Below are 25,011 nucleotides of genomic sequence, written 5' to 3'. Positions count from 1 at the left end.
AACATTAAGAAGAGGGAAAAGCGAGGCATAAAGGCACCATGGATGGGGAAGGACCCAGAAGGAAGCTTATTCTGGGCTGGCAGGGGAGGAGGGACCTCTCTAAGGCTGCGGAGAAGGGAGGGAGCAAAGGAGGCAGGCAGGGAACTCTGGGGGGTACAAACTACATCAGCCTCACGAAACTTGCCAAAGGTCATCAGATACAAGCAAGGGCAAGAAGGAAAGTCGGAAAGCCAAAGCTCAGAAGGAAGGTCACGTAGTTGTAGCTATTAATGGTAAACATTCCTTTAGTGTTTACTGTGTGTTAGGGGCTTTCAACTCAGACCCAATGGATTAAGCACTAGGATTTCCCCGTTTTACAGTTGAGGAAACTAAGGCAGAGAGGTGAAATGATTTAGCCAAGGTGGCAAAGCTGGGAGATGGTCAAGGGGGGACAAGAACCACCGTTTGGCTCCGAGAGCCTGCACCCCGAGTGCCCATCCCTCATATGTGGGGCGAGGTCAGGAGGCTCCCAGCCCCACCTGAGAAAACAGGGGTGCAGTAGATAGCAACAGTCTTGGGTGCCGGTCACACATCTCCCCAACAAGGGCAAGGCATTAGAGATGACCACGTCCACACCAGCAGCTGGGAAGAATCCATAACCAGCCAGGAAGTATCTGGACCTCTCGTTACGGCAAACACTTAATTCACTTTCTGTGTGGCCTACGGGGGAGGCTCCCCCCAGGGCTCTCTCCATCAGCTGGGTCCACGTCAGCCACACTGACTGCGGGGACAGAGGTGGGGGAGCCATTACAATCTCAAAGGCATCACTCTCCTCAAGAAGGCAAGACAGCCAACTGACCTGGACAGAACTACAGGCGCCAAGGTACGGACACTGAAACTGAACCCGGAGGCCCAGACCTGAGACCTCAGTGCGAAAAGTAAAGGAGCTGGCTGAGTGATTTCAGAGTCATCCCCTGCTCTGACACTCAACAACTCAGTGTTCCTTGAAAAGGCAGTTCCCTTAACTCTAAAAGGTTACAGGTGAATCCTAGAATGTTCAGAGGTGGCCAGGGATTGAACAAGAACAAACCAACCCCACAGAAAGCAGGATACTCTGACCATGGTCATCTCTGGGTGGTGGAATTCATTTTTTTTTTTTCTCCCTTAGGCTTTCCTGGGGTTTGCAACATTGCCCCTGCTCATCCTGAATCTCTTTGTGGGGGAAGAGAAAAGTCATCTTAGAAAATAAAGGCAAAGAGTATTTCTATGTAAAATTCAGCCCTTCCAGAGAGGACACGGATGTGGTTATGAATGAGGTATAGCTTTTGGACCATAGGGGGAGAGGCTGTAGGATCTCAAGCTCCTGACCACCACAGTTCCCGTGGCCGTTCCCCTCAGCTGTAACCCACTCATTTCAGCTGGGACAATGAAGCGTCCAGGAGAGGAGAGAGGATCCCAGGACCCCTGCCCAGACTCCTCCATGTTGTCTTTGGCCACCGGCTCAGAGGCCGCCCGGAACAATGGCCCCGTTCATCTCTAATCCAGATGTTCTTTGTTCATGTGAGTGGGAAGAGGAGGGGAGATACCAGCAGAGGTCACAAAGCCGAGCCCGACGGAGGCGAGTCCACCCTACTCTGGGTTTTCCAGGCTCTCAGGAGCCAAGAAACAACATGGAGCCACAGAGAGGAAGGGTCCCGAGGGCCGAGCCAGGCCCGGTGGCCCAGTGGCGGGTGCCTGCAGCTAATGGGGAGCACATGAGCTAGAAGGAGACAGGCGTCTCCCACAGTGGTCAACAGGCTGTGACTCGGCTTGCTTTCTCTTGCTCACCTGCAGAGAACTGCAGGGAAGAATTCGACTGAGAAAACTCTTTTCATTTTTCACTGGAGATACCCTGAGCAGATGGGAGCCGAACACCGCCGGGAGCTGGGATTCTTACACCAGGAGACCATGTTGTGGAGACTGGAAAGAGTAGCATTGGGCTCAGGAGACCAGTGTCTGAGTAGGGTCCTGACGTGTCCTGGGAAAGGTCAGAAGTCCCGATCCACGGAAGGTGGAACAATTGCAGATAGGGACCATGGAAGACTATCCTTACAGAGGAGCCTTAGGGAGACCCACGGAGGGGTTCCCCACTTGAACTCCAGCCTCAGGACAGACTCCTGATGCTGGGCAGCCGGGGAACCCTAGCTTTTCCAGAGGTACTCCAGAGCCACCTCCTAGTTGGAATCGTAGAAGGCAGCCTTAAGAGGCTGACCACGGCTGCCCTGGGCCCTCTGGCTTGGCAGTAGATGCCGGAGAAAGAGGGGGCCTTCATGGTAAGGAGGCTCCAACAACGGAGCCTAACTAGCACACCCTCTTACTACCTCTGGTCAAGTCTTTCGGCTTAGGATTCAAACTCTCTCCCCTTCACACAATGAAATCTTAAATGGAAACCCAATCTAAAAACTGACCAAAGAGGCAGAGGTGAAGGCCCAGAAGCCCCATCACCTACTATCTTTCTCTAGGGTTCCCTGGCTGTGTCCCTAAGGTACTTTCTAGAACTTGAGGCTCTGGGACGAACTTAAAAAAAAAAAAAAATCAGTACTCTAGGGCAGCAGGAATTCTAGTTACCAGACTAGGTGTTAGGAGCTGCCATCCTGGGGAGCTACTATCCCGAGTAAGGCTGAGCACAGTGACCTTTTAACCAACATGGATCAGGAACAAAGGTGGTGGTGGTGATGCAGGACAAAGGGTACCAGACTGGAGGTGGGGAGACTCGGACTTTAAGCTGGATTCCATCATTTACCAGTCCTATTATCTTGAACCTATCGTAAAAGCGTCCTGGGCCTCAGTTTCCTTATCTGTAAGCCTGGGGTAAGGATACTGACCCCGCAAGGGTCATTGTGAGCACAGTAACTGACAGAGCAGACCTCAGTAAACATTAGCTGGGCCTGAAAGAATCAGGGACACCTGGCATCTCGGGCTCAATGTCCATCCCTCTGGGCTAACTTTGGATTCATCACAACACTGGCCTCCAAGAAACTGGTAAGAGATGCTGGCCTGCTCCTCACAGAAGACCTTCGTAAGAGAACACAAGGTTCAGCTCCTGGCTGGCTTGGGCCTGTTAGCTTAGGCCAACACATTCTAGGGGCCATGCCAGCCTGCGTGAGCTGTGTCTCCAAAGTGTAGAACCTGTTCTTCAGCAACATGATTGAGAAAAAGCTTCAGGCAGAAGGAACGCCATACGGCCTCAGGCTCGGATGACTCAGACCACCAGCAGGCCACAGGCTGCCAGAATCCTCCTGAAACCCACATCTGGGCCATGTGGCTCAGAGCACACCAGCAGGTGCTCTCAGATGGCCCATGAAGATTCTTTTCCAGGCCTGTGCCGGTTGGGAGGGGCAGCCTCGGTAGGCTCTCCTCCAACCAACCCCACCACACACCCCGGATACCGCTGGGGAGCCGGGTGGCTAAGCTCCCTATCAGAGCTAAGGCCTAGGATCCCTACTTCCCTGAGGGACTGGATAGAGACAAAGAAAGAATGGGGGTGGGCGCCTGGGCTCAGTGGGGCTCAGTGGGTTAAGCCTCTGCCTTCAGCTCAGGTCATGATCTCAGGGTCCTGGGATTGAGCTCCACATGGGGTTCTCTGCTCAGCAGGGAGCCTGCTTCCCCCTTTCTTTCTGCCTGCTTCTCTACTTGTGATCTCTATCAAATAAATAAATAAAATCTTAAAAGAAAGAAAGAAAGGACGGGGGGCAGTCCATCCCCAACATCTGAGCACAAAAGCATCTCTGCCGATCACTCCTGTCGCACAAAGGGGTCCATTCTTAAATCACGACACTCTGGAAGGGGTCAGTCAGTCTCCCATTAACAGCCTTATTAGTGATTAACAGCTTGGGTGACAGCCTGGGAAAGATCCCAGGGCCACGGAGGGAAGGGGGTAATACAGATGACCTTCACGTGCTTTGCAGTGATCCCTGAGCCGGAACTACTCAGGGCTCCCTATGCCGCCGGGTCCACACTCTCTTTAATTACAGAGTTCTCCCAAGTTTCTGTAATAAACCACAGTCCTTAATAATTTTGCCCTATTTCCTATGGCCACACAGGGAACTCTCTGCTAAAAACCATTTCACAGATAAAGAAACCTGTAGCCCATAGGCAATGATGCGTGCTTGGAGACATCAGAGCTTTCAAGCCACCTGCTTCTTCCTCTCTGCCAATGCTCGCTGCTCTTCCTCACATGCTGGCCAAGTGTTTAACCAGGCTCGGGTGGGACACTCACTCTCTCCGTTCCATCTGGGGCCAGCTCTGGCTGCAGCTCTGTCCCCAGCTCTGTCACCTCTGGCTTATACCTGCTGGTCCTCCTTGGATCCACTCCTCAGACGTCATGACTCTTCTACAGACTGCCCGTTAGCTATCTGATGGCCTCCCAAGTCACGACGGGGCTTCAGTGACCCCAGTGCCTTCAACCTTCCTTAGGAAGTACAGACATGAGCTTCTCACCACCACCTTCCATCTCCGGAGCTTGCAGTCTCACAGAGTATGTGAGAGTCTGACATGTACAGAGCATGAGGAAGGTCACCTTCCTTGTTCTGGAAGCCATACTTCTTTTAATGTGGCCAAAAGTCACATTACCTTTTCTATCAGCCATGCCACCACTAACCACACTGCATTTTTGTCAATGAAAGGTCTCCTGCCCTAGGAAAACTTTTTAACAACACCTCTACATCCAATATGTGTTTAGTTGCTGTTGGGGCTCATTTTAGGGCACTTATGGGGATTCTAGCTAAATTTCCTATTAGGATGGCCAATCATTCTAGCCTTCTTATCTCTTAGGATCTGATTCCACACTATTAAGAATTACCCACTTCTGCCTGCTTCCTGCCCCCCAGGCCGTTGATGAAAACAGTGGAGAAGGCAGAGTCCTGCACCGTCCTATACCATCTCCCTCCAGATTGAGACAGAGCTATCCTTCAGTCAGTTACTAAACCTTTAGCACCAAGCTCATAGTCTCCATCTTAACCTCAAGGGTATCATGAAAGATCTCACCAATGTCTTACTCAAGTCCAAATTTCCAAACAATGTAAATGTCCATTCTTGAGGAAATGGCGAAATAAAAAGCAATTTGTCCACACAACAGAATTCCATGCAGTAGTTTACAAATATGGTAAATTTATTTGTTCTAAGACATACATTTTTATCTTAACACCATGTACCATATTCTATTTTCTATAGGCATAGGATCCCTCTAGAGGCAAAGAACTGTATGCATTCCATGTAAACGCAGAGAAAAAAGTCCAAGATGATACACACCAAACTGGTGTTACCTGTGAGACCAGGACTAGGGTGGTAATCAAGGAGATAAGAATCTATATTTCAATTTTTGTGAGGATTTATTCACATCTTACATGACTAAAATACAATTTTAAAGACTTTATTTATTTCAGAGAGTACACAAGAGGGAGTAAGATCAGAGGGAGAAGCAGACTCCCCACTGAGCTAGGACCCTCATGCGGGACTCGATCCTGCGACTCCAGGATCATGACCCGAGCCAAAGGCAGTTGCTTAACCAACTGAGCCATGCAGGGGCCCTAAATCATCCAGTTATGAAGTTATAAGAGCCCTAAGGATGACCCTGATCAATCAGTTTAATACTGGTTTTCAAAGAGAGAATAAGGGCGATTTAAAACAACCTGTGCTTAGCAAACACTTATCATTGTTTCCAGCCTGGACACTCATAAACCATCTCTTTCAAGATGGTTCAAGAATCTTCCTCCCTTGCCCTTTAGAAAACCTTGCTCTTCCCCAGCAGCTCAGATATCAACGGAGGAGCTCTGGATGATGTCATTTAGTCATCTGTCTGCCCCGAGGCAAAATTCACCTGGACCCAGAAAGGTTAGGGAGCTCAGTCAAAGGGCCACCCGGGCCGCTCCGAAATGACCAGGACTGCTGGCAGGGTCGGGGGGTGGGAGGGGGGGGTGGTGACCATTCCAAGGCATGTTTCCCTGCTTTACAAAGATCACATCCCAGAACCAAGACAGCCTACAGTGAACCCCCAGAGACATCTGGACAGAAGAACCCGCAGGGGAGCGGCGAGGTGCTGCGACAGAGGAAACCACCCACACCCTCAAAGCCGCGCGGGGAATGTGGTTGGGTGGAACCTGGTCTGCCCAGACACCAGGATTCACATTCAGGAGCAGGCGCCAGACCTCTCTGAATCGAACACATGCCCCAGGGCTGAGGACGCGCCTCCCTCCTTGGGACGCTCGGAAGCCCGCCGCAGCTGCTGAGAGTTGCTGAAGGGGGCCAGATGAGCAAAGAAGGTGACCGGTCACCTCCACAACTCAGGAAATGAGGCAAGGCTTTCTTTCTGGGTAAGTCACTGGCCCAAAGTTTCAAGTCCCTGAGAACGAAGGCTCCCAGGGAGCCAGCAGAAGCCGTGGGGAAAGAAAGGGGAGCCGTGTCTTTCCCCAAGTCTCTGTGTCCTCAGCAAGGCCCTCCCGTTTGTCTACTCCACTCGGAGTGTACTGCTTTTTGAGGATCAGAATTCTCTGTGAGCTAAGCCTTTCCCTCAATCCCTCACAAAAGAGGAAGGAAAAGCGCTCCTTGTGGAGCAGGGCACCTGGCCAGCCCTGCACAGGAGGGCATGGCTTTGGTTTGTCCTCATGATCAGTGGATCCTGCGGGGCTTCCTCCCCCTCTTCCAGGGATCTAGAAAAATGTGCTGAGGCTGAGCAAAGTGGTCTGGCCAGCATAAATAAATGTGGTGGGGGAGCAAGGACAGGAGGGGGAGGAAGATGTTCAATGCGGTATCACAGGAAGCCTATCTGGGCTCTTGTCTACCTTCCATTTGCTGGAGGCCTGTGCAAGAACGGACCAACTGCAGACGTCAATATAAAATTAAGGATTAATCTCTAAGGTTCCCTTGAACTCTATGAAGCTGGGCCAACACGGAGAAAGGGAGGAAGAAGGGGAGAAAGGGAAAATGCCATTGCAGCTCTATGTCAGCTTTCCTTGAAATGATCTGGCTGTCAAAACTGTTCTCCTTTCTGTTTCACGAAAGCCTTCCCAGCCGCAGTTGGAACACACCATCCCCCCAACAGCAAACAGTGAACCAGGAGAGAACAAGGAGATGTCCACAGGCACTCCTGGCCACCGAATCACCGGCCCCAACGGGTTGTCTCCTGTGACTCTACGGCCTCCCCCTTTGCAAGGTCTCCTGAATGGGCCTCAGGGCGGTGACAACCCTCCCTCGACCAAAAGAACCACGGAGTTCCCAGAACAGGATGAAAGCAGGTCCTAGGAGGAAATGGGTCAGGGAGGATTTCTGAGCAGTAGGTGAGGTGATCAAGTCACCACACCTTAACACCACCTCACAGCATTCACACCATCACCGTGGCACGGAGCTAGGAGATGGATGAAGGACTGCTCGGCCAGAAGGCTGCACATTTGCTCCTGTTTCTCTGAATTATCACAGGCAACAGACACAGGCAAACAAAGAGCCCTTGTGGCAGGCGAGGAAAAGATGGGCAGGCTGCATGACCCCATAGCTCTGCTGGGACCCAGAGCTGAGGAACCTCCCCCAAGCGCACCCAGACTTTGAGTTCAGGTGTCCAGAACGGCAGCCAACACTCCCCTCCCCAGCGCCCACGCCGACTTCATCAGGGACTCTGAAGGACGGTCAGAGCCTCCGAGGAAAAAGCCTTCACCTTCTCTCAAGCAAAGCTGCCCCTCCCGAGGAAGCTCCACGTCCGAGGGGTTCACCAACCTCTTACCTTCATCCCAAAGGACTGCATCCGGGTGGCCACCTCTCTTCCAATTCTACCCAGGCCAAGAATTCCCAGGATCTTTCCATTTAGCTCTGTTCCCATGAACTGCAACCAGAGAAGCAAAAGGCAAAGTGGCTGAAGTAAGTACCATGAGTGGGACCTCGGCCGCTGAGCCGGGAGGGACGAGGCAAGGCTGGCCACTCACCTTCTTCCGTTCCCATTTGCCGTCCTTCATGGAAGCCGTCGCCTGGGGAATCTGCCTGCAAGGACAGACACAGGCTCAGTGGGCCCATGCAGGAGGCTTGTGACATGAGGTCTGCACAGCGCCCCTCTCTGACGGTCATTCCCCCAAGCTCAGGCTGGGTCTGCAGCTCAGCGGCAGAGACACGGAGGAGGGTCAAGGGAATTCAGAAGAGAGAAACCCATCAGCAAGACCTGATGTGGAAGCCCTGGGATTTTTGTCTCCAGCTCCCAGGGGTCTGGGACAAGCCTCTGATTCTACCCCAACCACTGAGTGACTCCAGGCTGGTAAAAAGAGCCAACCCTCCAGGGCTCGTGGGGTAATGAAATGGGGGGGTACCGAGGGGCTCTGATAACATCAGGTGCTCCAGAAGTCCAAGGATTTTCGCTTTGCTCTTCCATCCAAGGCTGCAACCTACACCCTCCACTGTATCAGCGGACAACTGAGAACTTACTCTTCCTTGGGAGTTTCTTAAGCCCCAGTGATCTAAGGCCCGACTGGGTGGGTGGATGAGTCCCAAATCCATAGCAGCTCCTGTCCCAAAGCAGCTCCCTCCCCAGCCCATCTCCTCCTCTTTGTTAACATGGGGGTCCTAATGCCTGCTCTATTTCAGACACTCCATGAGTAACGCTTAGACACACTTTAGCCCATGTCAAGCTCACCCTAGCTGCACGGAGAGACAACTGGGGCTTCAACCCCTTGTACGGCACCATCCCTCCGGAAGTAGCTGAATGGACCCAGAGCCGAGCACGTCCCCGGCACAGTCAGCCTCCCAAGTACCTAAAAGCAATCCTTCCTCCCAGCCACAAACTCAAGAGTGGCGTGTGTACACGGAGGTACGCGTGTGCGTGTGGTAAGGACGGGGAGACTCCAACATACTGTTTCCATGCTCCATCTCACTGAGATCTTATAAGAGAACATTCTCTCATGTCTACACAGTGCCAGGACACGCTTCCATCTGAGGATCAGGTTGAGGGGAGATCTGTGCTCCTGCAATCTCACAGGCAAACTCCCAAAGCTTCAGTGATGAGCCTCGTGGGGAAGAAGCTCCATCCCGCTGCTCTGCCCATCAGGCCCCAGGAGAGGGTCCTTGTGTCAGCCATGTCCCAAGCGCAATGACTTGTCGTGAGGAAGTGCTCCCTGCTCAGCAAAGCGAGCCTGCTCCTCCGCCCCTGACCAAGGGAGAAAGGGCCCAACCGCCTCCTCCCAAGCCTGGCTCACGCTCTGCCCTCCTGGGTCCACAGTGCCATCTGAGAGGGCAGGTGGCACTGGACATCCCCAGCTCCCTCCAGCTGGTCGTGGGTCCTCTCCAGCCTTTAGCACTTCAGGGTGCCTGCTCACCGGGCGTCTGGGGAGGACGATGAGGTGGGCAAGGGGCTTACCGAGAACCCAGTGGTAGCCATCCTGACTTAACAGAAAGAGAAGGTAAAGCGGGTGAAATGAAAGCTATGTAGGTTGCCTTCCCTTCTCTCTCTTTCTGTGTCACTGATGTTCCCCTGCACTCCAGGAGCTTCTGCCGTCTGTTCAAAGTCCCCCAGTGTGAGGCCCATCCAGGCCCTCTCTCCACCCACATTGCTCAATGCTCTCAAGCTTCCAGCCACAGTGCCCACTCTGCTGTCACTGCCCTGCTGGGAAAGCAGTCCTAGCAGACACACGAGAAGGTACGACAGACTGGCCATTCCTCCTTTTATTTATTTGTCAGACAGAGAGCGCGCGCACAAGTAGGGGGAGCAGCAGAGGAAGGAGAAGCAGGCTCCCTGCTGAGCAGGGAGTCAGGCATGGGGCTCGGGGCTCGATCCCAGGACTCCTGAGATCATGTCACGACCTGAGCTGAAGGCAGATACTTAACTGACTGAGCCACCCAGATGCCCCGAGGCCATTCCTACTTAATAAGGTGCTTAGTTCTTAATTTTGATGCATCTTTGATGAGTGAAATTGTTGGATAAGAGGTTGGAAATGGGGCATTTCCTTGAAATCATTCCACTTTATTTTTATTTCTTAAGATTTTATTTATTTATTTGTCATATATAGAGAGAGAGAGCACAAGCAGAGGGAGCAGCAGGCAGAAGTAGACTCCCTGCTAAGCAAGGAGCCCAATGAGGGACTTGATCCCAGGACCCTGAAACCATGACCTGAGCCAAAGGCAGATGCTTAACCGACTAACCCACCCAGGTGTGCCCTTTACCTATTCTCTTAAATAAAGCTGGTCCTGGAATAGGACAAAAATCATTCCTGGCTCCCAAGTCTTTCCTTCCATCGCCAGAAAAAGAGTAAGAGAATTAATTAGATGGAGAGCTACAGATCAGTCACTCAAAAACAGAAACAAAAACACCGCTGAATTTAACAGCACAAGTGAAACCAGAGCTTGAGGCTTCTCCAGAGGAAATCCATCCCGCCCAGATGTTCTGGAAGATTCAGACAGCCAGCTCACGGGCCCCTTCCAGGCTTGGTCCCTTCCACAGTGCACACTGGCCCTGCTCCTCCCTGTCTCCAGTTTCCTCTTCTCGTCACAGGCCGGTGAGTAGCAGTGAATACTTAGGAGCTCAGGTAGAAATCTTGGGGAGGAGTTAGAACACAGGTCAACTCCTGCAGACCCTGTCCCTGAAGGAGGGAGAACAAGTCTCGAGAGGGGGAAAGAGTAATTTCTCAGCCCCAGAAGTTTCAGGCCCAAGTAGAGATGGAGAGTCCTGGTTGCCTGGGTCCCTCCGTTTCAGGACTGAGGGTCTGTGAAGGGACCTAGCAGACTCCCTGCCCTCCCCACGGACAGCAGAATGGTTTATTCAACATCAGTCCTCAATACAGTCATTCTACTGTCCAATACGAGAAGACTCACGCCCATTCTGTGCCATACCCAGTGGTTCCTAGGCTGTCCCCCTCTACTCAAGAGGCCGAGGCCGACACCCCCAGAATTCCTGCTGCAAGAGCAAGACATTTGACCATCTGGATTCCCTTGTGCTAAGAATCCACAGGTAGGCGGGCGCCTGGGTGGCTCAGTGGGTTGAGCGACTGCCTTCGGTTCAGGTCATGATCCTGGAGTCCCAGGATAGAGTCCCGCATCAGGCTCCCTGCTCAGCGGGGAGTCTGCTTCTCCTGCTGACCACTCTCTTCTCATGCTCTCGCTCTCTCTCTCAAATAAATAAATAAAATCTTAAAAAAAAAAAAAGAATCCACAGGAGGTACAGCTTTTACTCCATTCTATCACAATAAAGATATGTAAAGCCAGCGACAGAGGTAAGCCCCGGAGGCCAGGGCAATCAGTGAGGGACACGGCCCAGCCAGGGAACCCAGAGAGAGCTTCCTAGATGAACTAACAGTCGAGCTTAATCTTGAAGAATAAGAGTTACCCAGGGATGCCTGGGTGGCTTAGCTGGTTAACCATCTGCCTCCAGCTCAGGTCATGATCCCAGGGTTCTGGGATCTCCCAGCTCAGCGGAGAGCCTGCTTTTCCCTCTGCCTCTGCCTGCCTCTCTGCCTACTTGTGCTCTCTATCTCTCTGTCAAATAAATAAATAAAATCTTAAAAAAAAAAAAAAAAAAAAGAATAAGAGTTACTCGGATAAAGATGATGGGGAAGACTGTAGCTAAAAATCATGTATCAGGGGCACCTGGGTGGCTCAGTGGGTTAAGCTGCTACCTTCGGCTCGGGTCATGATCTCAGGGTCCTGGGATCGAGTCCCGCATCAGGCTCTCTGCTGGGCAGGGAGCCTGCTTCTCTCTCTCTCTGCCTGCCTCTCCGTCTGCTTGTGATTTCTCTCTGTCAAATAAATAAATAAATAAAAATCTTTAAAAAAAATTAAAAAATTAAAAAAAATTAAAAAAAAAAAGTTAAAAAAATCATGTATCAATATCTCAATGTTAGTTCATTGATTGGGACCAATTTACTCTACTAATGTCCGATATTAATAATAGGGAAGACTGGGTATGAGGTGTATGGGCCCTTCTACTATCTTTACAACTTTTCTTTACATCTAAAGCTCCCCCAAAAAAAGTTTATTAAAAAAATCCCCATGCCATATTTCACTCCATCCCAACTAAATACACATTTCTGGGGTGCAGGCCAGGCATTAGCATTTTTTTAAGCTCCCAGGTGATATCAATGTGCAGCAAAGTCTGGGAACCTCTGGGGTATGAGAAGTCTCTGAGGTACAGAGGCTGGTACCTTTTGGCATTAATTCACTCAAAAATGTTCCGAACTAAATAAAATATGTTGAGCGCTGTTTCTGTTTTCTACCTACGTGAAGTTGGATTTTTAATAATGAGTATGATAAAAATAAAGTACTGGAAAGACTTGGGGGTGGGGGGAAGATGATGAGGAGGAATATTCCAGGAAGCAGAAACCACATGCTCAAGGTTTAGAGGTTCAAGAAGCCAGAGGATGGCGTGGACCGCAGAACATGCTGAGGAGGAGGAAAGACAACACCGCAAAGGAGAGCCACGCCAAGCGCCCCTCCCCCACCCGACCCCTTCTCCAGAAGCCACCTGACCTTCGTGTGCCAGAACAGGGTATCAAGTGTTTCATAAAGGACGGGTGGCCTGGAAGGTTCTTGATAGTGCACACGGTGCCCAGCCAAAGTGTTTCCACCCTTCTCCAGGTCACTTTGTTTGGGGACACAGGGACGCACCAGAGGCTGGTTCTGCTGGGAAGACGGGGACTTACCTGGCCAGGCACATGATCATCCCGCAGGTGAGCTCCGCAGCACTGAGGCTGTTCCCATTGGGGGTGCTAACGATGGAAGAAGGAAGGAGACATCAGTGGGTCCAGACCCCACATTCCCATTCCTGTCCGGACAGAAACCCCCACCCTATGCCTCCCACCTGGGCTCTCCGATGGACACCTGCCCTAATCCCAGGGCTGGAGGGAAAACCCCCACCCTGGCTTTATGTTGTCACGCCGAGGGACTCCAGTTAGGGAAAAACAGCCGGCCTCTCTCCCCAAGCTCACTTCTCCCAAGGCAGAGAAGTGCCTCACTTGATTGGGAGATACATGTGTGGCTCAGCATTTCGTTTTCCTCCTGTTTCAGGATCCACCTGCCTATGGGGAACACAGATTCCCGCTGCTCCGAGCCATCACTCGTCCTGAGGCCGCGCCCCAGATGGGTGAGCAAGCCTATCAAATTCAGGTCAGCCCACTGCCCACACACGTTCATCAAGCTGCCCAGCCTGGGTTCTGTCAGCAACAAAGCTAGGATTTTTATCTCCACCTGTCTGACTTCTCCTCCTACCTCTCAGCAAGTTCTGAAGCGAGAAAGCTTCCTAACACCTTACCGCACGGGGCCATGCTGACTCGGCCCACTTCACAGAAAGGAGAATAGAGCTGAAACCCATGAAACTATTGTCCCTTTCTCAAAGGCTCTTTTGTTTGTTTGCTTGTTTTGGAATAATTTATTAACATATATGTTCACCCTCCTTTTTCCTCTATTGGATCTTTTCACCTCTGGAAATGAAGACTACAAGGAGGGAAAAGTCAAGAGATCTTATCCTCCCCCCCAAAAATAAAAAAAGGCAAGAGAAAAGAAAAGAGAAGTCCAAGATGGACTTCTCAGAGTTCACTAACCCTGCGAACCGGCTGTCCTGGGATGCAGGAGGGGTTGCAGCGCTGGGGGGCGCTGCCTCCATACCCAGCCCGAGAGGGTAGGAAGGGCTGCCATTCCACCTTCCCTCGGCTGGGTATTCCCCTCAGCCCGATGACCAATTAATTCCTACGCTATAGGAGAAGTGGAGGCAAGGGAGGGAACGGTTTTGAGGACACTGAGCCTCCCAAGGGAAGAGGATGGGCTTGGGGATGAAGAAGCGGGCTACAGTTACCTTGCCACACCATCTAAGTGCCAGACGGGAACAAGCAGCGTGTGTGGGTAAGGCCTGGCGTGCAAGTGACAACCTCTGCGCTGAGTTTCTGCAAAAACCGCTCTAGGGAGGACCCTTTCCCTCTAGGTACCGGAGTGTGAAAAGAAAAATGGGGGTCCTGGTTGCCGAAGGGCGAGGGGCCATGAGGAAGGGAAAGAATGCAGAGCCACTCAGAGGGCAAACGCCGTGTACCTGCCTGGGGCGGGTGACCAAGCAAGCCAGAGCTAACGAACACCAGGCTCCAGCCAGAAAAACAGAGAGTGCTGGGGCAGGAAATGCAGCTAAATTCACTAACGTTCTTCTGATTCCCAACCAGGCTGCAGTTCAAATGTCTGCAGAGCAGGTTTGTGAAGGGATCTGAGATCACAAAGGGAGCCTCCTTGTCAAGAACCTGGGGAAACCCAATGCTGTGAGCGCGGACCACCTCACGCTAGACTCAGCCTGGCCCAGGCATCCTTGTGGATGACCCCGCCTTCTTGAATCGAAGAGCTCCCCTCCCCCTGCACGGTGAGCCTCCACCCTCACCCCTGCCGAGCTCCACGACTTACTTCATGACCAGGACACCCTTCCTGGTGGCAGCCTCCAAGTCCACATTGTCCACGCCCGTGCCCGCCCTGCCCACCACTTGGAGCTTCTCCGCAGCGTTGATGACATCCGCAGTCACCTTCGTGGCCGAGCGGACGATGAGGCCTTCACAGTCCTGAGGCGAAAGAAACATCTGGATCCACAGTGGGTCCTCAAGACCTCCTAGCCCCTCTTTGCCCAAAGTGAGTGTTTCTGCATGCTGGCTGGGTGGATAGCTTCCGAGAAAGGAAGCGGATGGCAACCACACCCAGCAGGGATGCCAGCAGGCAGGCCTGGGGTCAAATCCAAGCCCCATCCCCTATAAGCTACGACCCTGAGACGAGGTCTCCTCACTTGTGTGAGGAGGAAATGAGAAAGGACAGGTACAGCCAGACGCGCTCTCTGCCTCATGCCCAGTGGACAGCACCTCTGCCATCAGACACGGTGAAGCTGAAGGGGCGAGGTGGGACTGAACTCTACTTTGAAAGCCCCAATGACCAGCACACGGAAGGCACTCAGTAAGTACTGGCTGGCTGAATAACTAAGACATGAACAAAAGACAAACTGTTGAAAGAAAGACACTTAATAGAGTCTGAAGTAAGGGCAGGAAGGGAGAACAATTAAACTGGTCTATAGCTGCTCAGATACTCCAGCAATTTTGGACTCAAAATATACATATGCAAAAAATAAGTACTTTCCGGATTCATCATAGCTGCTTTTCTTGGGCTAAGCTAGCCCCCAAGACAGTCTTTCCTAGGCTAATCCAGAATCCAGTGATATCTTCTCAGAATAAGGATGTTGTTGGCCTGAACACCCAAGGAGAGTCCCCAAGAAATGCAGAGCAAGCAAGGACATCTGTCCCAAAATGTCTGTCCAAGGTTGGTAAGGAAGCAAGTGTTGTTGCAAAAGCAGCAAACGGGACCAGGACGCTGGGGTTGTGGTCACGGTGCTAAGTCACTCCACCCCCACTCCTCGTCTTCATTTATAAAATAAGAGGGTTGGAACCCTCGGGTCATTCCCACGTCTGATCTGACACCAATGATGTAAACATCTCTGCAATTTCCACAGAGAGCCAGATGCAGGACCCCTCCCAGTCTCCCCAAGCCCTTTCAGGTCTGCAGTTCGGAAACAGAGCCTCAGAATGTGATGCTCCAAACAACACTGATAAGCCTCTGGTCCGACTCCATCTCACAGATGAGACACTGAAGCCCACCAAGATTAAGGATGCCCATGTCCCCTCCTCCTGCCCTTCCCACACCCTCCTTCCATCTACTAGGTGTCTGATCAGTATGCATCCGGCATCATGCTAGACTCTGTCAAGCCAAGATGAAGAAGTCACAGCTTACCCTTCAAGAGGCTCACAGTGCCAGACACCCCAAAACTCACAAGTACACACGTATGCTGTGACTTCAGAACATACAAGGCCACGGACATGGAAAGGTTAGAGCAACCAAACAGGAGCCACCCCATCTGGGCTGACTGCCAACACTGGCCAAGGCCAGGGAAATCTTGAGGGTGCTTGGAATTCCTCCCTATAAAGCAGCCTAGTTGAACATCAGCCAATGCCTGGGCAGCCGGGGACACTGCTGACTGTCCCACATTCAAGTCCACTGCACTTGGCTCCAAAGAAAAGGCTCCCCCTGCCTGGCCACCTACTACCAACTTGGCAAGGCACAGTCAACTTCTCTTCCATGAAACCTTTACCAAGAACTCTGGACTCAATATCGCACCCTCCCCTGACCTTTCAATCATCTGTTTTTTACGTTTGGGTGTCCTGTGTCTGATCTCCAATTCGGTCTCCTCATCTATATTTTATATCTCTAAAGCAGGATTATCTCTGTAGCTGATGCTAAAACACTGCACTGAATACATGAATTCAGCGATTTGAGAGGCTGGTGGAAACCTACCCTCACCATTCTCCCCACACCACCTTCATTCCCTAAATAATTCAAACACGTAACATGATCAAAAATCAACCATGGGATTGCTGGGGGGAGGGGGGTTGGGAGAAGGGGGGTAGGGTTATGGACATTGGGGAGGGTATGTGCTTTTGGGTAAATTGGAAGGGGAGATGAACCATGAGAGACTATGGACTCTGAAAAACAATCTGAGGGGTTTGAAGTGGCGGGGGGGGTGGGTTGGGATACCAGGTGGTGGGTATTATAGAGGGCACAGCTTGCATGGAGCACTGGGTGTGGTGAAAAAATAATGAATACTGTTTTTCTGAAAATAAATAAATTGGAAAAAAAAATGATAAAAAAAAATCAACCATGGGAAATACCTTCTCTTGACTGTGATAAGGAGGCATCAGATCTATATGACAGCACTCAAGAGTTTTATGAGCATAAGAATAAGGAGAGAGACAGGAGAAAAATGTTCTGAAACTGACAAATTGATCAAGAGAACTAGATAGGCACCTGACAAACAGACCCATGTATGTCTGGGACAGACAAACAGACTCATATATGCCAAACTGATGGGGAAAGGAAGAGCTATGCAATAAAAGGTATTAGGAAAAAACCTCTCTACAGATTTTTAAAAGTCCAGAAGAATTAAAGAATTTTTTTAAAGTAATAAGCATTAGTAGAAAATGTAAGGGTATATTTTTATGATCTCAGGATAGGTAAGCTTCATAAGGAAGCCATAAATCCCAGAAAGCATTAAAGAAAATACTGATAAATTTGATACTGATAACTTTTCAAATGTCAATTGTTCTTTTTTTTTTCTTTTTTAAGTAAGCTCTAGGACCCATGACCCCCAAAGATCAAAGAGTTGCATGCTCTAGGGGCGCCTGGGTGGCTCAGTGGGTTAATCCTCTGCCTTCAGCTCAGGTCATGATCTCAGGGTCCTGGGATCAAGCCCCACCCACATGGGCTCTCTGCTCGGCGGGGAGCCTGCTTCCCCCCTCTGTCTGCCTGCCTCTCTGCCTACTTGTGATCTCTCTCTCTGTGTCAAATAAATAAAATCAAATCTTAAAAGAAAAAAAAAGAGTTGCATGCTCTACCAATTTTCAAATGTAAATTTCTCCTGGAAAAGATCCCATAAACAAAGTTAGACAAGTGATAGGCTTAAAATGGGGGAAAGTCCTTGCACTATACATGACAGAACAAAACTCATCACCAAAAATAATCAAGGCTTCCTATAAATCATTTTTTTAAATGCTGAGGATCCCAGTGTAAAAACAGGCGAAGGTCCAAGTAGGCAATTCACAGGAAAAATACAAAGCGGCCAGTAATTTATAAAGACACTTAAACTGCTAGATATCAAGATAACAAATTTTGGGGGCACCTGGGTGGCTCAGCGGGTGAAGTGTATGCCTTCGGCTCAGGTCATGATCCCAGGGTCTTGAGATCGAGTCCCAGCATCAGGCTTCCTGCTCAGCGGGGAGTCTACTTCTCCTTCTCCTTCCCAGTCACGGTGGGTTTTTTTTGCTATCTCTGTCTCTCTCTCAAATAAATAAATAAAATCTTTTAAAAATAATAAAATGTAGATTTTAAAACGTGGGATTTTTCAGGCATCATATTGACAAAATGAAAAATGGTAATAGTCAATGTCGGTGAGAGTGCAGGGAAAAAGGATTACAAATTGCACAACCCAGAGAGAGCAATTTGGTGGTGTGCGAGCACATTTTCACGGTGCATTCCTTCACTGCCAGCTCTGGCACCTCGGGTCACTGGTAACACACTGAGGATGTCAAGCTTCCTTGAAAATGATCAGTGCAGGGGGCGCCTGGGTGGCTCAGTGGGTTAAGCCACTGCCTTCGGCTCAGGTCATGATCTCAGGGTCCTGGGATCGAGCCTCGCATCAGGCTCTCTTCTCAGCAGGGAGCCTGCTTCCCTCTCTCTCTCTCTCTCTGCCTGCCTTTCCGTCTACTTGTGATTTCTCTCTGTCAAATAAATAAATAAAATCTTAAAAAAAAAAAAAAGATCAGTGCGGGACCAAGGGCCAACTGACAAGAAGCAGGCCTAGAGCAGGACCACCCAAAAGGTCACGATCTTCTCATCTTGGTGCTCTAGTATCAAGTTCCTGAGCCTAAATCTGAGGCCCTAGTCCTCTTCTGAGGGGCCCCAAGAATCTGGCCTCCTTGAATGCTTTCTCCAAAAGCCACCACCACCCTCCCCAAACCTTAGGAATCTGTATTCCAAAGTGGGAGCTGCAGGTTCTCCAGGACCCTACCCCAAGCTCGCAGGCCTAGGACAAGCACAGAAACATCACGACTAGCCTTGAACAGGCCCAGCCTTGACGCTTACTCTGAAGTAAGCTTACTTTGAAGCCAGAAGTCTGAAGAATCTCCAGTGGGACCAGTAGAGATGTTCATTCAGATCTCCCCTGTCCCAAGCAGGGAATCTGCCTTTGGAGACTCCCCTTCAGTGGATCTGGACCCACACGGAGCACGACATCCCACCTGCCAGGACACACTAGCTTTCAAGGTCTCCTAACACTCTGCCACCCCCCAGTTCATTCAATTGCATCACCAACTGATACATGCGATTAGCACATAGTGGTGACCCCTCAAAACACGTTCCCCCTCCCCCCATACCATACCCTCCTCAGGTCACAGCATCCATCCAGGCTTGGCCCCAAGCTGCCTGCTCTTCTACTCTACTTATGCAAACTGTGGGCCTTTGCACATCCTCCCACATCCTCAGTGCTGTCTGCCATGACTACGACTTTCTTTTCCCGGGTCCTGCAGGCCATTTTGGCCCCTCTCAAAACCTCACCCATTCTGCTCTCCACTGCTCTCCGCAGCTGCCTTAGAGCTGGAAAATGGCCACTCTTCTGCTGGATCTATAGTTGCTCCAGAAAAACTATGCTAACTCAGTAGTAGAAAGCCCTTCACATCTCTCAAGTTCAAACATGCTTCCTTTCCCAAGGACGACAGACTTGGCCCTGAGGGGGACTCCAGCATGGCGGGTGCCTCTAATTTAAATCAGACGCAAAGCCAAATTCTCCAGGTCATTGTTACCCAGCTAGGCAATGTGGGAAGCAACTGTTTGGTACAATATGCTTGTTTCTGATTTAGTCAATGTCTATTTAGCTTCTGCAAATTAAGCCCTAGTGCAAGGGCTGAGAACTTGCTAAATTTTTTTCAAAGATTCATTTATTTTTAGCTTGGAGAGTAAGAGAGTGTGCACACTGGGGCAGGAGCAGGGGCAGAGGGAGAAAAAGAATCCTCCAGCTGAGAGTCCAAGAGTTTTGTGAATTCTGAACACGACGCTCCCCTGTTCCAAGCCAGTGTTTTCCAAACTTTTTTGACTAAGACTTATAGTAAGAAACATATGTTTAAGTCGTGATTTTATACTCAACAAACCACACAGGCACCACCACTGCCCACATAACTGAAACAAATTTCAAGGCACCCTACTGAGCCTATCTGCATCACTTCCAGATAGTTCTTATTTTGTTTTTTAAAATGCTAATCACGACCCAGTGAACCAACATCACTATCCACCAATGAGAGATGACTCGCTTGGAGTCCGAAAAGCACCATTCTCAACTGGGGGGGTGGGGGGTGGGGGGTGGGGGAGGTGGTAACTGTACTTCCAGACCATAGAGTGAGCGAGAGCAGACCGTGTCTGCCCAGAACACCGAGGTGTGGGAACAGAGGCCAGGCCTGGGCAGGCAGTGTGCTCAAGACTCCAGTGGTATTAAAGATTTCAGTGGGCAAAGGCAAGGGCCACTAATGCGGACACCTCTCCACCCAGAATGAAAAGACACAGTGTGGACATGTGGCCCCTCCAGTAGGCTGCCCAGGTAGGCTATCCTGCATACTGAAGCGAATGTTTTACAAAGACAGACGAAGGCTAGGGGCTCCCTTCACAGCCCAGCCATGACACCAGCCAGCAGACAAACATTCCTCCCTCCTCTCCTGCTTGGAGTTTTCAGTGCCTTTAAAATGTCCTCCAAGTTGTAGGCCAGACTCCAGCCAACTTCCCAACTTCATGGAACCCCCCCACCCACTGCTGGAGAGGGCTCCCTTTCTTCTCAGTTCTGCCTTTATCCCCCCTGCCCACCCCCCTAGAAATCATACAAATTCAGATTTCTAATTTCCACAAGAAAGCTGCAAAGCCCCAAGTGAAGCCACTCTCCCAACCTGGTGCTCTGGCGATCTGGCGGAGGTGAGGGTCAGGCAGCTCTAGAGGCCGGGGCACTGCCTTCTAGCCATTGCCCTGAGCCAAGGCCACTGACAACACGCATACAAAAGAGGAGGGGACAAGCAGAAGGTGCCTGCCTCCCACCCATCCTGCTCCAAGGGTCAGGTCGTGACCCCTGTCTTCCCCCCCAATTTAGGTTAATCATCCCCTTTTCTCTGCTTTCAGAGCAACAGCAGGCAGGGGCTAGGCTGCTGGGTGGTCTCCCTTGGTACTCAAGTACTGTGCCACCTGTTCAATCCTGGGGTGTCCTGGGGGTGTTGGTCAGGCTCCCTAACTAGTCCACAAGCCTCCTGAAGGCAGGGACTCAGATGCTTCTCTAAGTAGAGGACAGTAAAGGACTTACTGTCTTAAGTACCCAGATACAGCACCATGACGGTGGAGGGGGTCTGGGTGGGGGCCGCATCGTGGAGAAACACGGCAGCAGATATAAGGGAGCACAGTTTCCACGTGGTTCCGGCAAAGCTGCCTCTGTGGTGTCATTCAAGGGGCCCTCTGGGAAGAAAATGGAGGGGGTGGAAGTGGGCGGGGTCGAGCGAGGTTGGTAGTAGGCGGCAGAGCAGGGCTGTGGGAGAGAGAATCCACTGAACCTGGGACATCAGCCCCCGGCGTGCTGGGTACGGGAACTGGAGTCACGAGCTCACAAAGTAAATGTCCTGCACGAGACCACCTTACAAACATGGGAGAGAAACCTCACAAGTCTTACAAACAGGACCCTTAGAACAGGGAGAGAAAGATCTGAAGTAGACGGAGGCAACTATGCAGCACGACAAACTGATACATGCCTGAGAACGATTTGCCAAGAAACAGAATTTTCCTGGGGGCGTTTGGGATCGGAGTCTGATTCCTGACCAGCGACTGAGGCCAACGGTGCGGCAGGCGGGCAGGAACTAAGCCCGAATCCCTGAGAGGGGGCGGGAGGGTGCTGCGTGGGCGGCCCGGGGACCTCTGGCGCCCCTTGCCTGCCCCCTACCCCCACTTCCTCCGACGACTCCCTGGAGGCCGAGGGGCGGGGAAAACGCGCGGCGGTCTTGCATCAGACGAAAAGCGGGTACGGCGTTTGCTGCCCTAGCCCGGCCGCCTTGCGGCCACGAGACAGGCTGGGGCCCCCGGGAAAGCTGGACTCGGCCAGACTAAACAGGACTTAGTCTGGGAAGGATCGCGGGTCCCTGGGCTCCCCGCGCGGAAGCCCCTTTGGCGCCCCTTCCCCCCGCCGTGCAGGGCTGCCAGGGCCACTGTGCGCGAAGGCTCCGGGGAGGGGCGCGCTGGCATCCCTCGGGCAGCCCGCGGGGCCAGCTGGAGCAGCCTGCACTTTGCAGCGCTCGCGGGAGGCGAGCTAACGTGAAACACGCGGTTGCAAACTGAACGCAAAGTCTGCATCCTGCAGCTCGCCGCAGTTTGCTTCTCCCTCCCCCAGCCCCCAATCTCGGAAGGCCCCAGGATAGACTGGAACCGGGGACGGGGAGTGGGGGCGGGGCGCGCTGGCCCCGGTGCGGGCCGGCGGGTTTCGGCAGGAGATGCCAACGAACCCTTGTCTCTCTCCCGCTCGTCCTACCTGCAGCTCGGCTATCAGCTCCTCTTTGCTCAGGTTCTGCTTCTCCACCACCTGCAGCCCTCCATCTTGCAGGATCTTCCGGCAGCAAGGGTCCAGGCTATCACTGATGAGCACTTTCCGCAGATTTGCAAAGGCCATTGCTGGAGTCGGCCTCGGAGTCGGCCGCTTATTCGCGGGGCAGAAGCACCTAAGAAGCTGTAGTTCCGGCTGCCGGGCTGGTGTAAGTGGGCAGGATTCTTGATCTCCCGCTCCCCTTTTATCCCCCCCTTCTGCTCCTACCGCCTCCTTCTGATTGGACGAAAATACTCTAACTCTCGGAGACTCCGCCTCCTCCTCGAGGCTCGAGCCTTCAGTTCCCCGCCCACTTTATTATTCTCCAGCGATGAATTTCTCAATCTCAGCGAAAGCCGTTGCCTACACCTGGTGAGCATGGAAACACAATTTGCGCTGACTAGCTGATTCATATCTCACCCTGAGAGAAATGTTTCAGGTTCACTTCTTTCTGCCGAAGAACGTATTCAGTAATTCCTTCACAAGCGTTTACTGCACGCATCTGTTATGTGCAAGGCACCGTCCTGGATACTGAAGGGGCTGAGACATCCTCTGGTGGGCTGACACCGAGGGTATCAAAGGCAGACCGGAAAATTACATAGCGAAAGCCAGTAGGAAACTTCCTGAGACCTCACAAAGCAGTGCTTTATTACAAATGAACGATGCCTTGAGAATTATGAGTTTGAAAGAGAACAGGGACCAGGATGCATTCAGAGCAGCCAGAATTTGCGTTCAAGTTCCCCATTCTCCTCTTCCTCCACTTTATTTCTAATTAGGAAAAGACAGAAGGATGTATGATGTCAGTCTGATCTAATTTGTATATGACCAAGGAGACACTTCCCAGCTGTTAACTCCTTTATGTTTAAACCCCACAACAAAACGTGCCTATCCTATGCCCCTCTTTCTGGAAATACTGGCGGGGCGGGGGGGGGGGGGGGGGGGGAGAATCCATTTGGGGTTATTTAAGGCCCTCTAGGATCAGAAGCAGAGGAGAAGCAGTCATGCTCCTAGGTGAATGAGAATTCAGTTTATCCAGCAGTGAGCTATCCTCAGCCAGCGTGCGCCCTGGTCCTGAGAAACACCCAGCTTCGCCTGGGAGCACCAAGAAGGCTTCCAGCAACGCTGCCTTTCATAAGACATTCTGATGCTCCTAGAAGGCCAGGACTCTGAGAAGACCTGAGGAGATGGTGATAAGTAAAATATTATCTGCCTTCAAGCTGTTCTTTGTCAATTGTCTAATCTTGAAATAACTAGGGAGAGAAGAAGTGACATTTACAGAGGCCCAGGGCGTGAAGACTAGCTGAAGGAGATGCCTAGGGGTCCCGGAAACCCCTAGTGCAGAAAGGTCAGGCTGCCCAGCAGGGGCCTTGCCCTGGGGAGGAGTTGAATCACACTCCAAAGTAATACAGTGGCCCAAGTGACTTTTTAGGTGGGATCTGCTTACATTAGCTGAGCTGAACCCTGGCACTGCTAATGGAGATAATATCTCTCTGCACCACTCCCCTTCCTCCACCCCATTCCCACCGTTCACCCCTACCTCCAACATCAACTGTAAGTGGAGAATTTTGCTTGTACAATCAGCCTAGAAGCAGAGGAAATATTATCTCCCCCACCCCATGCTATGGCTTCCATCCATAAAATAGGAACTTTGGCCTTCTTGGAAGTATTAGGAAAATAACTCTGCCATTCTTTTAAGACCCCTCACTCCTTCCCCTCCCTGAGCCCCAGCCCCTTGGGTAGAGAGACATTCTGATTAGTGAGTTTAGGAGAAAGGTCCTAGGGGCAGCCCAGGCCAGCCCCTGTTTAGCTCTGTCTTTTGGAGCTGAAACCCACAAACAATGTGCCCTCCCCTGCTTCCTTGCGTAGTGGTGAGCCCACCAGGCCCCACCACACACATCTGAGGGGGCAGGAGCCACAGCGGTCCAGCTACTCTGTCTTTATAGGATAAGGTCCATGGGAGAAAGGGAAAAGGGAGAGGTAGGAATCCCATTTTTTTACTTGGAGCCTGGCAGTGATCTCCAAAGTCACATTAGGAGTAATAAAACCTGTTTTGATAAGTAGATAATGTATTGTCATCTGCAAAACAGGCACATCTGATTTTGAATCCCAGCTTCTGAAATTACTGATTATGTGACCTTGGACAAATTACATGGTTTCTCTTAGACTTAGTTTTCTTCTTTGTAATATGGGGCTAATAGGAGAATGCTTACTTCATAAGATTGTTGTGACAAAATGCAAAGCACTCACATCAGTTCAATCTGTAATGCTTGGCTTTCATTCATTCATTCAGTCAGTCAGTCAGTCAGACAACCAACACATATTTATTGAGAGCCCATTATGTGCCGGGCACTGCTGAGGGTCCTGGGAATGAAGCCTTGAAGGGGACAAACATGGTCCCTGCTCTCATGTTCTGCTTGGAGCCAGAAAATAAATAAGTGAAAAATGGAACAAGATAACCTCAGGATGTTAAAGTATGATGAAGAATACAAAACGGAGTGACATGATAGAGAGGCTGGGATGTGGGGGCATTCATGTTAGACTTTACAACCAGGAAGGGTCTTTCCAAGAAAAAGATACTTCTGCTGACACTGAAATAAGTCACTTTGCAAAGAGTGGAGGAAAGAGAATTCTAGGCAGAGGGTAAAGCAGAACAAGTCTGGCACATTCAAGGAACTTGTTCCCAGATATTCCTGTAGCACTTACTGTGTGCCAGGCGCAATGCCACGGCCCGGGATAACAATGCTGAACAAGTCACACTCGGTGCCTGCCCTCCGGGGACTTGTGGTCTAGCACGTGAGTGTATGTGCTGTGTGCAGCCCAGTCAGACAGTCAGGAAAATATCTGAGAAGGGCAGCACTTAAGCTGAGATCTGAAGGTGGAGG

General features: G+C 51.1%; 1 protein-coding gene across 1 annotated transcript in view; it reads right to left on the bottom strand.

Annotated features, from left to right (window-relative positions):
* The window catches only part of PHGDH (phosphoglycerate dehydrogenase), a 32,026-nt gene extending 9,700 nt beyond the window's left edge, over nucleotides 1-22,326 (bottom strand). Inside the window, exons 1-5 of the mRNA XM_044239020.1 lie at nucleotides 22,079-22,326; nucleotides 14,356-14,507; nucleotides 12,621-12,686; nucleotides 7,929-7,983; nucleotides 7,730-7,828 (exon numbers count right to left, since the gene is read on the bottom strand). Of these exons, the coding sequence (XP_044094955.1) occupies nucleotides 7,730-7,828; nucleotides 7,929-7,983; nucleotides 12,621-12,686; nucleotides 14,356-14,507; nucleotides 22,079-22,216 (510 nt within the window). The 5' untranslated portion in view covers nucleotides 22,217-22,326. The remainder of the gene's footprint in view (nucleotides 1-7,729; nucleotides 7,829-7,928; nucleotides 7,984-12,620; nucleotides 12,687-14,355; nucleotides 14,508-22,078) is intronic.
* Nucleotides 22,327-25,011: the final 2,685 nt, after the last annotated feature.

The sequence above is a fragment of the Neovison vison genome, chromosome 2 (genome assembly GCF_020171115.1).
Source record: "Neovison vison isolate M4711 chromosome 2, ASM_NN_V1, whole genome shotgun sequence".
In the NCBI taxonomy this organism is placed as follows: domain Eukaryota; kingdom Metazoa; phylum Chordata; class Mammalia; order Carnivora; family Mustelidae; genus Neogale; species Neogale vison.
This window is presented reverse-complemented; position numbering and strand designations above follow the sequence as displayed.